At 34.1% G+C, this 17,396-nt stretch overlaps 3 protein-coding genes across 4 annotated transcripts; 1 reads left to right on the forward strand and 2 right to left on the reverse strand.

The window, feature by feature from the left end:
• Window positions 1-2,282: 2,282 nt before the first annotated feature.
• On the forward strand, window positions 2,283-7,512 carry LOC107893479 (coatomer subunit beta-1). Of its 2 annotated transcripts, none has more exons than XM_016818481.2 (6): window positions 2,283-2,500; window positions 3,463-5,522; window positions 5,790-6,299; window positions 6,496-6,581; window positions 6,908-7,160; window positions 7,255-7,512. In XM_016818481.2, exons 2-5 carry the CDS (start codon window positions 3,477-3,479, stop codon window positions 7,110-7,112), a joined length of 2,847 nt encoding a protein of 948 aa, XP_016673970.2. In that variant the 5' UTR covers window positions 2,283-2,500; window positions 3,463-3,476; the 3' UTR covers window positions 7,113-7,160; window positions 7,255-7,512. The 2 variants fall into 2 exon arrangements, with proteins under 2 accessions (XP_016673970.2, XP_016673971.2); XM_016818482.2 differs by having other exon boundaries at window positions 7,261-7,512.
• Window positions 7,513-9,234: 1,722 nt separating this feature from the next.
• LOC107893478 (exocyst complex component EXO70A1) lies at window positions 9,235-12,185 on the reverse strand. The gene has a single exon (XM_016818480.2). It carries the CDS (start codon window positions 11,562-11,564, stop codon window positions 9,516-9,518), a length of 2,049 nt encoding a protein of 682 aa, XP_016673969.2. The 5' UTR covers window positions 11,565-12,185; the 3' UTR covers window positions 9,235-9,515.
• Window positions 12,186-13,549: 1,364 nt separating this feature from the next.
• LOC107893477 (exocyst complex component EXO70A1) lies at window positions 13,550-16,795 on the reverse strand. The gene is made up of 2 exons (XM_041085583.1): window positions 16,542-16,795; window positions 13,550-16,265 (listed from the first exon to the last, which is right to left on the reverse strand). Exon 2 carries the CDS (start codon window positions 16,242-16,244, stop codon window positions 14,196-14,198), a length of 2,049 nt encoding a protein of 682 aa, XP_040941517.1. The 5' UTR covers window positions 16,245-16,265; window positions 16,542-16,795; the 3' UTR covers window positions 13,550-14,195.
• Window positions 16,796-17,396: the final 601 nt, after the last annotated feature.

The following is a 17,396-nucleotide window of genomic DNA, read 5'->3' on the forward strand; positions in this document are numbered from 1 at the left end:
ATGCATTATTTTTATAAAAAAAGTAATTATTATAAATATAATGTACATAATATATTATTTTAATTTAAACTACTTGCAATATATAAATATTAATATAAAAACTATCAACTTTCTTTAATCAAAGTAATGAAATGTTGAAATAATTTATGGAATGATCTTATATATGAGATCAACTTTTTTTTTTAAATTTTAAAATTGTTTAGTGATAGAATTGTATTTATGAAGTTATTGATAAACATTTTATATTAAAATTTCTAATCTCATATACAATTATTTATATTATTATTTAAATCATTGACTGAGTTCCTGTCACGAGTTAAAGGGTACCAACTTGGTTAATGAAATTATTAAAACATCTTTTTGAATTTAAATAAGTTATATTATTAGAGGTGTTTTTTCTTTTTAATTTAAAAATAAAAAAATATAAATATGGTGAGATTTGAATCCAACATTAATAAAAATTTAAATTTACCACTAAACCAATGCTTTATTTTTATTTTTTTACACCTTGTAATTATATTAATTAATTTTAAACCATACGTTTCATTATTTACTGTAGGGACAAATCTCAAAATTATACATGAACTTTGATTTAATGTGCAGTTTCATATATGAACTTTAATTTAGTGTAATTATATACATGAAACTTTGATTGAGATTCAAATATATATAAAAAAATTTAATTTTGGTTCAGTTATACACATTTAAAGAAATAAATACATCAAATTATTTTATATTTAATAAATATAATTATTTATGTATGTAATATGTAAATATAAAATGATACTATATCGATAATTATGTTAATAATTTGTGAGGATTGTATCAAATAAAAAAAATTATGAATAAAATTGTACAAAATTAAGGTTTATATATAAAATTGCATATTAGGCCAAAGTTCATGTACAGTCTTAAAAGTTATCCCTTTATTGTATGTTATTTTTAAACACACCTCTATATCCTAAATATGTGGTTTTCACATGCATAGCATGTGATAAATTTTCTAGTCATAGATAAGTTTTTTGGGTTATATGCTAGTTTTTTTTTTGTGGGCGTTTTATATTGATTTGATTATATTTTATAATTGACAGAACATATATTTGTAGTTTCACTTAAAAACTCTCGAATAAATCATGTATTGATCTGTAAAACAATAAATTCTTATATACTTTACTTTATCAATAGAGTGGACTATGGGCTAAGGGTGTACATATTTCGATTAAAACTAAATTAATTGACTGAATTGAATTGATTCAGTTAATCGATCAACCAGCAAAATTAAATTTGTTCGGACTGATTAAAATTTTTGTAAATATTCAATTATCAATTAATTTAGTTCGAAAATGAATAGCCGATTGAATCAAGAAATTAATTGATTAATCGAAATTAATAATATATATTATATATTTGTAAGCATGATATATATCTATAGTAGTATATATAGTGAAGTGGACTTATAACTATTGATATTGATATAATGGGTCAAAGACAAAATATTATGAAAATAATATTAATGTATTTTTTTAGTAATATTAATGTAATGCTTTTAATTTAATGTTTTTATTGTATTATTTGTTATTTTCATCTTCTTTTAAACTGTTTTAATTAAAAAAGAATATTATCATTGTATTCGTAATCATGTTTTAAACTTATTTGAACTGAAAGAAAAAAAACTCACAAATTTAAGTTAAGTTGATTAACTAATCGAATTAATTCGATTCGAACATAGGTTAATTCAATTAATAATAGTTGGTTTCGAATGATGATTTAATCAACTATTTGAACACCTCAATTTTCATTGGTTACCAAATTACTAGTATTTATCTTTTGGTTAAATATATGGTCAGGGCATGTACTTTTATAGAATTTGAGATTTAGTCCATATATTTAAAAATTAAAAATTAATTTTTCTTATTTTTAAATTTAAATATGCTAGTCCAATCATTATCATTGTTAGTAGTTCTTGTCAAAATTTGTCAACTTAATATGTTTATTTTTGTTCAATCATATGTCATGTATTATGAAAATAGCCTAATCAACATCTCAAATTAACAAGTTTTGATGGAAAATACTAACAATATTAATGAATGGACTGAAAATTTTAAATTAGAAAAGTAGAAGGACTTAATTTTTAAGTCCTTTAAGTACAATGACTAAATCTCAAATTTTGTCAAGGTCTAAGGACTAAATGCATATTTTAACCTTTATCTTTTTATTCAATTTCCTTTGGTTAAGAAAAACAAAAGCCCTCGTCTCACACAGTAGTTAAGGCCCGTAAAAAGGGAGAAATATAAATTGAAATTACAGTATTCAAAGTAGATCTTAGATCTGAGCGCATCCGTCTTCTTCATTTCCCCTCAATAAATAAAAATGATGTTATTTTGAAGAACGTTCCCATTTCCACCCTGAAAAAGAAGAAAAAAAAAAAAGAAAGAAAAGAAAAAAAGCTGCTTCACCTTCAATAAGCGGCCTCTCTTCTCGACGGATCTGATCGTTCGAGGTTCGTTTCTCTCTCTCAATCTTTCCAATTTTCCGATCTATTGATTTACTTTCTACTTTCCTCGGTTTTGTATTGCGTTTTACTATATTAGTTTCTTTTTATTGGAAAATCGAACGGAGGCATTCTTATCTTTTGTTTTCGAAGCTGCAACAGTTGGATTTACGTTTTGGATGTGCTGTTCCTTATTGATTTGATAAATTGGTTGAATGCTTCACACACTGTAATAAATATAGCGAAGAGAATTCTGCTTTGTGGATTTGAATGAGTTGCCTCCTTTTTCTTTTGGCCGCGCTTTCGCAGTGTGAATGTATTTTGTTATTAAATTCGTTATGTTTTGATTTTAATTGGCAATGTCAGCACTAATGCTGGAATTAGGAAGATGAAAACAGATGGATGTTATCGTTTTCTTACTCGGTAGGCTGACCGGCAGTGATTTTCTATTAATAATTAAGCCAAAATGAGCATGATTCTTTATTTTGATCTATGTCAAATGTGGCATTAGGACATATTTGTATCGGTTGTAAATATAGTGCATTTTCCTATGAATTAGGAATGGCGAAGATTGATAGCTCCTCCCGTTTAGTATGAGCATGCAATTCAAAAATATATGTAGTAGAGCTTTCATGTGAGATCTCAAGCAGAATTTATTCTAAACCATGCATTAATAAATGCTCATTATTGTTTAAAAGAGTTGAAAAGCAATGTTCTATGCAAGATATGTCTGCAAATCCTGTAGTAATAATGTTCTATGCATGTGGAGTTAATTGAGAGATGGTATTGTTTAAGACCTTGAATGATTTGTATAAACTATGTTTTTATAATTTTCATGTTATAGATGCTTGTGTTATGCTGGGATGGCTTTATTTTAATCTGGCTTTGATAATCATCAATAGCAGTATACATTTTATACTTTGTTTTTTGTTGATGATGTGATTTTTCATTGATGTTCTTTCTAATTCTAGAAAACAAGTAAGAAATGGAGAAGTCATGCACTCTTCTTATTCACTTTGACAAAGGAACACCTGCAATTGCTAATGAGATTAAGGAAGCGCTTGAAGGAAATGATGTTTCTGCAAAGGTTGATGCCATGAAGAAAGCAATTATGCTTTTGTTGAATGGCGAGACCCTCCCCCAGCTTTTTATCACCATTGTCAGATATGTTTTGCCTTCAGAGGATCACACTTTCCAAAAACTTTTGCTTCTATACTTGGAGATAATTGAGAAAACTGATGCAAAGGGGAGGGTATTACCTGAAATGATATTGATCTGCCAAAATTTGAGGAACAATCTTCAACATCCAAATGAATATATTCGTGGTGTGACCTTGAGGTTTCTCTGCCGCTTGAATGAGACAGAGATTATTGAACCACTAATCCCATCAGTTCTACAAAATCTTGAGCACCGACATCCATTTATTCGGAGGAATGCTATATTAGCTGTCATGTCCATATATAAGCTCCCACAAGGTGATCAGCTCTTGGTTGATGCACCTGATATGATTGAGAAGGTCCTTTCGACGGAGCAGGATCCATCTGCCAAGCGAAATGCATTTCTTATGCTATTTACTTGTGCACAGGAAAGAGCCACTAATTACCTCTTGACCCATGTTGATAGGGTTTCTGAATGGGGTGAATTGCTTCAGATGGTTGTACTGGAGTTGATTCGTAAGGTTTGCAGAACAAACCGTGGGGAGAAAGCAAAATATATTAAGATTATTATAGCTTTATTAAATTCCCCATCAACTGCAGTTATTTATGAGTGTGCTGGCACCCTTGTTTCTCTCTCATCTGCTCCCTCTGCTATTAAGGCTGCTGCCAACACTTATTGTCAGCTTCTTCTATCTCAAAGTGACAACAATGTCAAGCTTATTGTGTTAGATCGGCTGAATGAGCTCAAATCTTCTCATAGAGATGTTATGGTTGATTTAATCATGGATGTGCTTAGGGCACTTTCGAGTCCAAATCTTGACATCCAGAGGAAGACGCTCGATATTGTTCTTGAATTAATAACTCCACGAAATATCAATGAGGTTGTTCTTTTGTTGAAGAAGGAAGTTGTGAAGACTCAAACTGGAGAACTTGAGAAGAATGGAGAATATAGACAAATGCTCATTCAAGCTATTCATTCATGTGCAATCAAGTTCCCAGAAGTTGCAAGCACTGTTGTGCATCTGCTGATGGATTTCTTGGGAGACAGTAATGTTGCTTCTGCTATTGATGTTGTAGTTTTTGTTCGAGAAATAATTGAAACCAACCCTAAACTTAGGGTGTCCATTATAACTAGGCTATTGGACACATTCTATCAGATCCGAGCTGCACGTGTTTGCTCCTGTGCCCTTTGGATTATTGGAGAGTATTGCCTTTCACTGTCTGAAGTTGAGAGTGCCATAGCAACCATCAAGCAGTGTCTTGGAGACCTACCTTTCTACTCTGCTTCTGAGGAAGGAGAAGCTACTGATGCCTCAAAGAAAACTCCACAAGCAAGCTCCATTACCATCTCCTCCAGGAGACCAGCTGTTCTGGCTGATGGTACCTATGCAACCCAGAGTGCTGCCTCTGAGACAGCTTTCTCCCCTCCCACTATTGTTCAGGGATCATTGGCTTCTGGGAATCTCAGGTCTCTTCTCCTTACTGGAGATTTTTTCCTCGGGGCAGTTGTTGCTTGCACACTGACTAAACTTGTTTTGAGATTAGAAGAGGTGCAGCCGTCCAAAGTTGAAGTTAATAAAGCAACCACACAGACATTACTGATCTTGGTGTCTATGCTGCAATTAGGACAGTCTCATGTTCTTCCACACCCAATTGATAATGATTCGTATGATAGGATTGTTCTCTGCATGAGATTATTGTGCAATACCAGTGATGAGATCAGGAAAATATGGTTGCAGTCTTGCCGTCAGAGTTTTGTTAAAATGCTTTCAGAGAAACAGTTGAGAGAAACTGAGGAATTAAAGGCGAAGGCTCAGGTTTCTCATGCACAACCAGATGACCTCATTGACTTCTACCATTTAAAAAGTCGCAAGGTGAGAAAACAATTTATAGTCATCATTTTATGTGCGTAAGTTAACATCTTTGGTTTGTGCCAAGTTGGTCATGCTCATATCTGGTCATATTAGTATTCTATTTTAGCATTCATTTTTTGGTTCCTTTTGATAGAATGTTCTGCTTTATCTCCTTTTCCCCTTTTGGTTATGCCGGATCTTTTGGCTTTGACACATAAATTGATTCTTCCTTGGATTTGTCATGAATTTAAGTGCTAGTATCTGAAAGTTTCAGTTGCTAACTTCCAGGGAATGAGTCAGCTTGAATTGGAGGATGAGGTCCAAGATGATTTGAAACGTGCAACTGGAGAGTTTGTCAAGGATGCAGATGATGCAAATAAGCTTAATCGCATTCTTCAACTGACTGGATTTAGTGACCCAGTATATGCTGAAGCATATGTGACTGTCCATCACTATGATATTGTTCTTGATGTCACTGTTATTAATCGAACCAAGGAAACTCTTCAGAATTTGTGCTTGGAGTTGGCAACCATGGGTGATCTGAAACTTGTTGAGCGTCCACAAAACTATACCCTCGCTCCTGAATCTAGCAAGCAAATAAAGGCTAACATCAAGGTGTCTTCAACTGAGACTGGTGTCATATTTGGCAATATTGTTTACGAGACTTCAAATGTGCTCGAAAGAACTGTTGTTGTTCTTAATGACATTCATATTGATATCATGGACTACATCTCTCCTGCCGTTTGTAGTGATACTGCATTCAGAACTATGTGGGCAGAATTTGAGTGGGAAAATAAGGTATCTTTATAATTAGCAACTTGCAATATCAGCTTCCTTTAGGCTCAACATTGATGCCCTTAGTATGAGTAAATTTGACTTGTTCAGTTTGCTAAAATATATTAGCTCAGTTTTATAAGTTGCTCACATTCATTTGCATGGTGTTTGATTACCCATTGATGTTTATATTTAAATTTTCATTATTGTTGTGATTCAGGTTGCTGTTAACACTGTAATTCAAGATGAGAAGGAATTCCTTAACCATATTATCAAGTCCATCAACATGAAGTGTCTCACTGCACCGTAAGTTTGACTTATTTAGAAACGAATATAGATTAAAATATAAACCGATCAGGTTTTGGTTTCTGCATACCATGCTCTACAATGCACAATATTAACATTACAGCATGCTATATGACTTATAGGCCAGTATGTTGCGAATCAACTTAATGAATCTATTATGGTCAATTTGTAGTATGTTTGTTTCCGAAGTACATTTCTTTATGGTTTAGTGGCGCCAACAAACCTTTTATCAGGAGTTGCTGTTGATTTTAGCTCCCTTATAGATCATCTGCATTGTTATTAATGTGTTCTTTCTTGTCCCTTTTTCTGGCTGGTTTGTGTTTCAGATCTGCGCTAGATGGTGAGTGCGGATTCCTGGCTGCTAACCTGTACGCAAAAAGCGTATTTGGGGAGGATGCATTGGTAAATTTGAGTATCGAGAAACAAGCAGACGGGAAGCTTAGTGGGTATATCAGGATAAGGAGCAAGACCCAAGGAATTGCTCTTAGTCTTGGGGATAAAATCACTTTAAAACAAAAGGGAGGCAGTTGATTTGCTTGCAGTATTTCAACATTATCAATTTGTTTTCTCCCAAAACTGGTAGTCGCTCTTGTTTTGAATCTGTCACTTGGTGCCTCCATCCCCCATTGAAATCCCAATTTTAATAGTATATTTTTTTTTTCATGTTTTAAAGTTGCAGGTATATTAGTTCTCGCATTTGGAAAGATGGCCACCACACTTCATTTTTGTTGTGCTTTCTGTATCTAGCGGTAGTAGCACAGTTGATGACCTTGTTGTATTTGGAGTTGCATATTTGAAGACAAAAAAGGCCCCCATTGAGCAATGGTTAAAATACTGCCTTTTATCATTTTTATGCTGATTTTTTTATAATATTGAATTCATTCAGACCTTTCCAGGACCATTGGCTCAATAAATAAATCTCTTCATTTAACCTTTTTCTTTTTGGATGTATTCCCATTTTTTCTCAGTGTACTCTCGATAACGGGCATGTTTTTTTATTTATCTTCTTGCTTGTTTATTATTTTAGGATTTTTTATACTACTAATAAAAAAAAACGAAAATGGTATGAAATTAGAATTAATTATGAAAATGGGCTATTTGAACAGTGAACACTGGTGTCGCCTGATTGGTTGGAGGCATCACCCTACTTTTTCCATAATCATTGTCCAATCTTATGCAACTGCGAATACTTCTCATACAATCAGGTTCCATCAATTTGGACAACTGACTTACTGTAGGGAAAGGACTTAACGAATAAACCGAGTGTTCAGAATAAGCATCTAGTTGGTCATCAAAACCAATGACAGGATGATGATTGTAGAAAAAGTAGGGTTGTACGGCCAACCAATTAAGTGGCACCGTTTTTCACTGTTCAAAAACAATCAATTTTCGTAATTAATTATTATCTCATATCATTTTCGTATTTTTTTTTATTATTTGTATAAAAAACCCTCTGTGTTAACTTCCCAGCACTCTTTGCTGCCTCATGTGTGTGATTTCCATCTTTTACCGAAAGCCTTAAATCATCCATAATGGTTCTCGAGAACTTATCCACACGGCTCAAGTTTCCTACATGTGATCGCATTGTTATGTATTATGGTTAGATTCGTTAGTTGAATTAAATTAATTCTTATAATTACTTATTAATCGCCTTATTGTCTATAGATTAAATTCTAAAATTTTTAAGAGAAAATAATCAAATCAATCAAGACCATTAAGGTGTACTTGGTTAGAATGCAAAAATGGAAAAAAAAATTAGAGTATACTTAGTAAAAAAGAAAAGTGAAAAAGAAAAAGAAAGAAGAGATGATCACTTTCAATTATGAAGTACAAAAATCAATCTTTCAAAATCGAATCGATGAAATGGGAGAAAATGAAAGAAAGATATTTATTAGTTCAAAATTATATATTTTTAAATATTTTATTTTATTTACTTGTATTTTTCAACCTACTAAGTTATAAAAAGAAAATTACTTAATTCTTTCAAAAATTTTCTACCAAACAATACCTATGGAAAGAACAAAAGATACATTTCTCATATTTCTATTTTTCTACCCTATAACTTTTTTTTACCTTTCCAATACTCTTGCCACTCTACTAAGTACACCCTTAAGCACATATTTATAATTAGTGTATTTAAGCGTATCTGTGGATGTGTTAATGTCATAATCAAATACGAATTTAGTTGAGAAAATGACTAAAAACCTTTTTTTTTATTTTATGAAATAACAAATATTATATTATGATGATCTTTTTTATATATATTATATAAAATCTATAAAAATCAATTTAAACTCAAAATAAAATTTTTAAAAAGTTACACATAAATTGAATTGTGAGTTGTGACTATTGTATATACATAATTTGCCAGCATTGCCAAGAAGAAAACGAAATGGCAGGTCCTAAATTTGAAAACCACATTATGCTTGAAGAAGAAAGAGAAGGGGAGGAATATGCTCAAATGAATATGAAAAATGAACAACTATATTTATTCTTTGAATAAATAAGAATGCCAGAAACAGCCCACACTTCATTCCCAATACAGAGGAACTCAACTTATCAAGAACATGTGCACCCATTCTAATAAAATTAAACAGTAAGGCATCAAATCATCAAAGTCGATTCTTTTAGGGAATATTGACCACTAAATAAATTAATCAATCAAAGCTAACGCTTCAGTTTCCACTTTTATGCCTCAATATTTATACATGAAATTCACTAAATTACATAGCTTTTATGCCAAACAAGCTAGCAACTAAATTAAATAAACTTAATATGAAATTATAACATGAAATGGTATACCTGAATGTATCATTATCTTTATCTACCAACCCAACACAGTTTTAACTTTGATGGGCAAAGGATGAATATATGATGAAGAATAGTTATAAAACACGTACAGTTTAACCACCGCGACAGAAATAGATTGGACAATCATGCAACAGCAGATGCAGTCCGGCGAAGATCTACCCCATTATCAATTTTGCTGCCTGTTGGCCTGCCTTTGAAACTGCCGTACCTTTCCCGCCTCGGTAGAAAAAGAGAAAGGAGCATTTGTTCCAATCCCTGCACTGTGTACTTTGCATACTTACTGGAACTTGCATCTTTCTCTACCAGTGGCCCATAAGTTTGCATATAGCTTCGATATACTGGTAGAACCGTTTGCACTATTAGTTGGCATGTCTTCTCCCTCAAATCTCTTTCTGGGATAACCCAAACAGACTGCTTTCTAAACATCTCATCGAAAGCTTCATTAAAAGTCTTGAGCCTTTTCTTTACAAGATCACGAGCTGTGGCACGGCTGCCTGAGAACAGAATTAACCCTTCACGGCTTAAATGACTAGGGAGCTTACCCCAGCTCTCTCTTAAGAAGATAGCAGAATAATACTCCTTGTACTGTTCATGTTCTTTCAACCAAGAATCTCCCATGAGCTCTCCAAGTTTTGTTCCCTTTAAATGTTTGTATAGATGCCAGTGGCAGTTCATGGCAAAAACACATGACAAGGTAGCATTGCCATATGCCTTCACCCACGTTTCCAAATTCAAATCAACGGCCTTTATTATTTTCAGAACCTCATTTACAAGGATCATCTCCTGGAACTTTTTCTGCTTCCAACTTTGATGAATGACAAGAACCTGACTCAGGATCGGCCTATAATTATCACCGAGAAGTTCATTGCAGTAATCAGTTATAAAACTCACCAATCTTGGAATGCTCCCATCCTGAGGAGGAGGGCTCTGCCTCTGTAATTCCACCTGAAAAAAGATTTCCCAGAAAATTTCGGCCGCACCGTCAATAACCCCCTTGATGAGATCTCTTGTCAAGTTTTGGATCTCAGCACATGCTGCTCCCCCAAAGAGCCTGTTGAAATCCAATCTCAATTTGTTCAAAGATGAAAATATATCCAATAACTTCAGAAGCTTTACAGGTTCTTTCTTACTCTCCGTAATAGTCCTTCCGAACTGAAGAAATGCAAGAATGCCAGCTTGTGCAGCTATTTTTGCAAAACAACCCATCCAAACATCCAAGCCAATCCTCTCGAAAACATCATTGCAAAGCTTGAAATCTGCCTCAAACAAATGCTTTACTGCAAACTCCAAATGTTTTCCCCACTGTTCTATATACCCCTCTATGCTCTGCACATTATTGAACTCCGAAATTGAGATCTCAAGATAATCCAGATCAAGTGCCTTCAAGCTAGCTCTGACATTTGAACTACGAACTTCAACATAGATTGTAATGCACTTCTCAAGTCTATTATTAGCAATCAGCCTACCAAGGATTGCTTGCAACTTCTGAATAACAGTCACAGGTAAGGGCGATGGTGCAATGCATGCCTGTTCGCCTAGTGAAGGTGATGACATTGGAAGTGGCACACTATGCTCCGTCAATAGTCTTCTAAACTCATTTTCCAGTTTATCCAATGCAGCATCCAAAAGGCCTCCATCAAGATGTACTCTTTCCCCATCATTTTGCAACTCCCTTAAGCCCTTGAGCGATGTCTTCAAATTTGACAGGTACATTCCGTCAGCAACTCTGTTATCCTCCAAATACTCAATTATATCTTCCAACCATTGAATTGCCAGTCCGCAATTATCACCCAGAAACCTTAATGCCTCTTTGAGGCGTTTCAACACTGATAAATACCCAGGAAGATCGTTCCTGGGATCTGATAGCAGGGACTTTTCAAGTCCATGAACAGCATCGAAAACCTTAAGCACTGCCGCAGCAGGGCCCACAGCTCGGTTAATATGGCCCCCGACAGCAACAAGTGCATCCTTGTCGGCGCGAATGGGGCGAACAGCAGCTTCTAAGGAAGGCAATCGTTGGTTGATCTCCTCTAACCTAGGTCCAGCCTTTTCAAGAGCCAATCCTAGAGTTCTCGATTTCTCTAAGCTAAGCTTCAGTGACTTTCTTGCAGCTATCAATTTATCAATACAAAAATTGTTCTTGCAGTCGTTACCAGATGCAGATTGGTCCATCTTAGCCCCCAAAGAAAAATCCTAATCACAACCCTAAACCAGAAAAACCCAAGCTTGCAACTATAACTATGAGTGAACTGAGACTACAAATTTGAAAATCTACAAGCAATACCGCAATGGGGTTTTTTTCCCTAGCTTACTTTTTTTGGGCGATTTGATCAATTTTATACGAATTTAATTAAGAAAAAACTCTCTTTTTTTTTCTTTTATTCTTTACCGAACTCGCACCAAATTAAACCCAAAAACAAAGTGAATGGCGGAGAAAGCGAGTAAGAAAAACTCACTCCGGAAATAGTTGATTGAGAGAGGCGAGGTGAACCGGAGAGCTGAGCTGGAGTGGAATCTGAATCGGTGAGTTTTAGATTCCGAATTTCCAAGAGAGAAACCCTAAAGTGAAAATAAGAGAGTATAAATAATCTAAAAAATTTGTCCCTTTTTTTTAAAAAAGGAATAATATATATTAGCATTGTAGAAATCGCCGCCAATGGTTTGCCTATGGAATCGTGTTTGGTTCATTTATAGCTTCAGGACACAGTATATTTGTCTTCATGTCATACTAAAGATTGACTCCATTTTACTGCAATTTCATCATCTCAGTATATCACTCTCTTGGTTTATCAATATTCAAATGCAAGTCGAAAAATAATCAGAGCTAATGATGGAAATTGTGTGGTGAAATAAATAAAACCATTGCCCAACCTCAAACTCATATTCCAAAATTATTACTACCCTTTGTAAATAATTACATTTAACTTTTAATCAAATCAAAAGTGAAACTAAAAATTTTGTTGGGTATCAAAATTATATTGTAATTTTTACGATATAAAAAATATAATTTTGTAATTTTTAATTGTAGGGAGTTAAAATGTAATTTTATTTTTATTAATTTAAAATTTTAAAAAAATTTAAAATAACTCCAGAGGGTTGGGGCCATTGTAAATCCCTAATTTCACCACTGAATCAATTTGTCAATTTTTTGTACTTTACTTTTTTTTTAAACATTATTGATATTAGATTGAGATCATGGCAGTTGATGACAGTTCATTTAAATGATCGAGAATCATACGATGTATTATAAAAGTTTAAGAGGAAGAGAGATTGTTGATAGGGAGAAAGAAAGAGAAAAATCTCGTAATCGTAAGCTTTTGAGGATTTTATAAATGATATTTACGTCTTTTTTTCTGATTGTAAATTATTATGTAAGAACAACATGTAAATGAGACGCACAAATGATAGAGAGAACTTGTAAGATAAAGGATAATTGTTTGATGAACAAGGGAGGTAGTCCTGTGAGGTGTGTGCATATAGCATATGAAACTTGGATTTTACATTGGCCACCCAACTCTAAAGTTGTCTCATTTCATCAGCATTGATACACTAGTTTTAAGTTATATAATAGGCATGGAATAGATGAACCCAATGTTCTTTGGGACTAGATTTGATATATGATGAATTAGAGCCTCTTGAATTTGAAATAATATAAAAGAGTTAATACCCCTAAATAATTATTCAGATTTTAAATTAAATTTTAAAATTTAAAATGTTTTGATTGAATCTTCGAAATTATTGATTGAATCTTCGAAATTATGTTCATCATATCTTTTTTTTTGTGAAGCCAGTATCAATTTAGGTATTAAACACATAGATTAGACTACAAATACGTGAATAAACAACTGCATGGACAATTTATATTTGATATGAAGGACAAATAGAGGATTATATAATAACACAATACAATATAATTTTGAAACAGATTTATCTTAAAAAGACAAAACACCTAATAATAATATAATTTCGTAAAGTTAGATTAATGTTGAGTACAACTCGTGACACCAACTCGTAAATAATAATGTATGTATGTATGTATACATCAGCAGGATACAGGAAGTTAATATTGCCAGGATATGAGCAAAACAAAAGCACAGCTCCAAAATATGGTAGAAGAAGAAAGGGAAAGAACAGGATAAAGAAGATGCTGAAATAAATTCGAAGAAGGAACATCTATATTTATTCTCCAATAAGTAAAAATAATCCAAGAAACAGCCGAACACTTTATTCCCAATGCAGAGGAACTGAGGAAGGTAAGTTCTCAAGGACATGTACACCCTATCCTAATAGCACAAAATAATAAGGCATCTCATCCAAGTTGATTCTTTAGGGAATGTTGATCTCTTAATAAATTAATTAATCACAGCTAGCCCCTTCAGTTTCCACTTTTTATGTCACAATATTTGTACATGAAATCCACTAAATTACAATGCTTTTATCCCAAACAAGCTATCAACTATATAATTAAATAAACATAAATATGAAATTAAACTTGAAATGCTATACCTGGATGTTATTCTCTTATCTACCAACCCAACACTGTTCTTGCTTGTTATGTCCCCCAATCCCACCCCACATTTGCTTTACAGTTGACAAAGCAAAATCTGCTTCACACATCAAATTCTGGCAATTCCTTGAGTAATGAAATGTCAAATGTCCAAAGCATGTGCTGTCCAAGGGCAAAGGATGAATGATGGAGAATAGTTCTACCTCCGCCCTAAGAACACTGATATGTACAAGATATAAGATTAAACCTCTAAAACATGAACATTTTAACCACCGCAACATAAATAGATTGGACAATCACGCAACAGCTGATGCAGTCCGGCGAAGATCTACCCCATTATCAATTTTGCTGCCTGTTGGCCTACCTTTGAAACTGCCGTACCTTTCCCGCCTCGGTAGAAAAAGAGAATGGAGCATTTGTTCCAACCCCTGCACTGTGTACTTTACATACTTACTGGAACTTGCATCTTGCTCTACTAATGGCCCATAAGTTTGCATATAGCTTCGATAAACAGGTAGAACCGTCTGCACTATTAGTTGGCATGTCTTCTCCCTCAAATCTCTTTCTGGGATAACCCAACCAGACTGCTTTCTAAACATCTCATCAAAAGCTTCATTAAAAGTCTTGAGCCTTTTCTTTACAAGATCACGAGCATTGGCACGGCCGCCTGATAACATAATTAACCCTTCACGGCTTAAATGAACAGGGAGCTTAGCCCAGCTCTCTCTAAAGAAGACAGCAGAATAATACTCCTTGTACTGTTCATGTTCTTTCAACCAAGAATCTCCCATGAGCTCTCCGACTTTTGTTCCCTTTAAGTCTTTGTATAGATGCCAGTGGCAGTTCATGGCAAAAAGACAAGAAAGGGTAGTATCACCATACGCCTTCATCCATGTATCCAAATTCAAATCGACAGCCTTTATTATTTTCGAAACCTCATTTACAAGGATCATCTCCTGGAATTTTTTATGCTTCCAACTTTGGTGAATGACAAGAACTTGGGTCAGGATCGGCCTATAATCATCACCAAGAAGTTTATTGCAGTAATCAGTTATAGAACTCACCAATTTCGGAATGCTCCCATCCTGAGGAGGAGGGCTCTGCCTCTGTAATTCCACCTGAACAAAGATCTCCCAGAAAATTTCGGCTGCTCCGTCAATAACCCTCTTGATGAGATCTCTTGTCAGGTTTTGGATCTCAATACATGCTGCTCCCCCAAAGAGCCTATTGAAATCCAATCTCAATTTGTTCAAAGATGCAAATATGTCCAGTAGCTTGAGAAGCTTTATAGGTTCTTTCTTACTCTCCGTAATAGTCTTTCCGAACTGAAGAAATGCAAGAATACCAGCTTGTGCAGCTATTTTTGCAAAACAACCCATCCAAACATCCAAGCCAATCCTCTCGAAAACATCGTTGCAAAGCTTGAACTCCGCCTCAAACAAATGCTTTACTGCAAACTCCAAATGTTTCCCCCACTGTCCTATATACCCCTCTATGCTCTGCATATCATTGAACTCTGAAACTGAGATCTCAAGATAATCCAAATCAAGTGCTTTCAAGCTAGCTCTGACGTTTGAACTGCGAACTTCAACATAGATTGCAATGCACTTCTCAAGTCTATTATTAGCAATCAGCCTACCAAGAATCGCTTGTAACTTCTGAATAACAGTCACAGGTAAGGGCGATGGTGCAATGCATGCCTGTTCACCTAGTGACGGTGATGACATTGGAAGTGGCACACTATGCTCCATCAATAGTCTTCTAAACTCATTTTCCAGTTTATCCAATGCAGCATCCAAAAGCCCACCATCAAGATGTACTCTTTCCCCGTCATTTTGCAACTCCCTTAAGCCCTTGAGAGAGGTCTTCATATTCGACAGGTACCTTCCATCAGCAACTCTGTTATCCTCCAAATACTCAATTATATCTTCCAACCATTGAATTGCTAATCCGCAATTATCACCCAGAAACTTTAAGGCCTCTTCAAGGCGTTTCAACACCGATAAATACCCAGGAAGATCGTTCCTGGGATCTGATAGTAGGGACTTTTCAAGTCCATGAACAGCATCGAAAACCTTAAGCACTGCCGCAGCAGGGCCCACGGCTCGGTTAATATGGCCCCCGACAGCAACAAGTGCATCCTTATCAGCACGAATCGGGCGAACAGCAGCTTCTAAGTAAGGCAATCGTTGGTTGATCTCCTCTAACCTAGGTCCAGCCTTTTCAAGAGCCAATCCTAGGGTTTTTGATTTCTCTAAGCTAAGCTTCAGTGACTTTCTTGCAGCTATCAAATTATCAATACAAAATTCGTTCTTGCAATCATTACCAATACCAGATGGGTCCATCTTAATCCCCAAAGAAAAACCCTAACCCGAAAAATCCAAGCTTGTAAATACGAATACGAATGAACTGATACTACAAATTTGAAGATCTACAAGCAGTACAATAATGGGTTTTCCCCCCTTGTTTACTTTTTATGCGTGATCTTATCAATTTCCCACGTATTCATGCAAGAAAAATCACTCATTTTTTTCTTTCATTCTTTACTAAAATCTCATCAAATTAACACCCCCTCAGAAAAAAAAGGGAAAGAGTACACACACGAAAAGTAGGTGGGGAGAAAGCGAGTAAGAACAACTCACTTCGTAAATGGAGAAGAACAGTAGTTGGTTGAGAGAGTCGAGTTGAACCGGCAAGCTGAGCTGGATCGGTGAGTTCTGGATTCCAAATTTCAAAGAAAGATCGGAAAAAGAGAACCCTAAAGTAAAATAAAGGGAATATGATCTATAAAAATGTATAAAAAGTAAAAGACGTAGAAGCACTGTAGACGTGTGCTAGCTTAAGAAAATGACGAACGACTTTTTCTATCCCCGCTGTGGCTTATGGGAAGAAGTGAAAAATACAACGGAGATAAAGAGACAATGGTTAATTCTTATAAATGCCCCTAACTCCAATTTTAAATTGACCCTTCAACTTTAAAAATATTTAATTGAGTTCTTAATGGATTTTTTTATTAAAATATTTAAGGTGATTGTTTCCATGTTAACACGCGTTAATTTTTTATTCGTATATGATTTTAATAGTTATCGTAAATTTAATTTTTATTAATTAATAAAATAAATATATTAATATTGTTAAAACTTACAAATAAAAAATTTAAATAAATGATTATTGATTTCTAAATTTCTTTTGAAAACATAACAAGTATAATACAATTACGCCATGCTTGGTTGGGGAATAGAATAGCAGTCTCCCCTTATTCAATAAAGGGTAAATTATTTATTTGTTTAGTTAAACGTAATACTCATTTCATATTCTTTGTCCTCCCGTAATAGTTATTATTTGGTATCGTTAAAGAATAGTTATTTCATACAACATTGAATAATTAACAAAATTAATTTTTAGATTTATCCTTTAAATTTTGGACTCAGAAAAATATAAAAATAAAATGTTCGAAATATTTTAATGTAATTTAATATAAAATAATTATATTAAGA

This window comes from Gossypium hirsutum, chromosome A13 (assembly GCF_007990345.1).
Source record: "Gossypium hirsutum isolate 1008001.06 chromosome A13, Gossypium_hirsutum_v2.1, whole genome shotgun sequence".
In the NCBI taxonomy this organism is placed as follows: Eukaryota; Viridiplantae; Streptophyta; class Magnoliopsida; order Malvales; family Malvaceae; genus Gossypium; species Gossypium hirsutum.

What these genes read in the sequence shown, in the direction of transcription:
- LOC107893479 (XM_016818481.2), top strand. Translation starts at nt 3,477, where the DNA reads ATGGAGAAGTCATGCACTCTTCTTATTCACTTTGACAAAGGAACACCT. An exon ending in ACCATTTAAAAAGTCGCAAG is followed by an intron (nt 5,523 to 5,789) that starts GTGAGAAAACAA and finishes GCTAACTTCCAG; the next exon opens with GGAATGAGTCAGCTTGAATT. An exon ending in ATGAAGTGTCTCACTGCACC is followed by an intron (nt 6,582 to 6,907) that starts GTAAGTTTGACT and finishes TTTGTGTTTCAG; the next exon opens with ATCTGCGCTAGATGGTGAGT.
- LOC107893478 (XM_016818480.2), bottom strand. Translation starts at nt 11,564, where the DNA reads ATGGACCAATCTGCATCTGGTAACGACTGCAAGAACAATTTTTGTATT.
- LOC107893477 (XM_041085583.1), bottom strand. Translation starts at nt 16,244, where the DNA reads ATGGACCCATCTGGTATTGGTAATGATTGCAAGAACGAATTTTGTATT.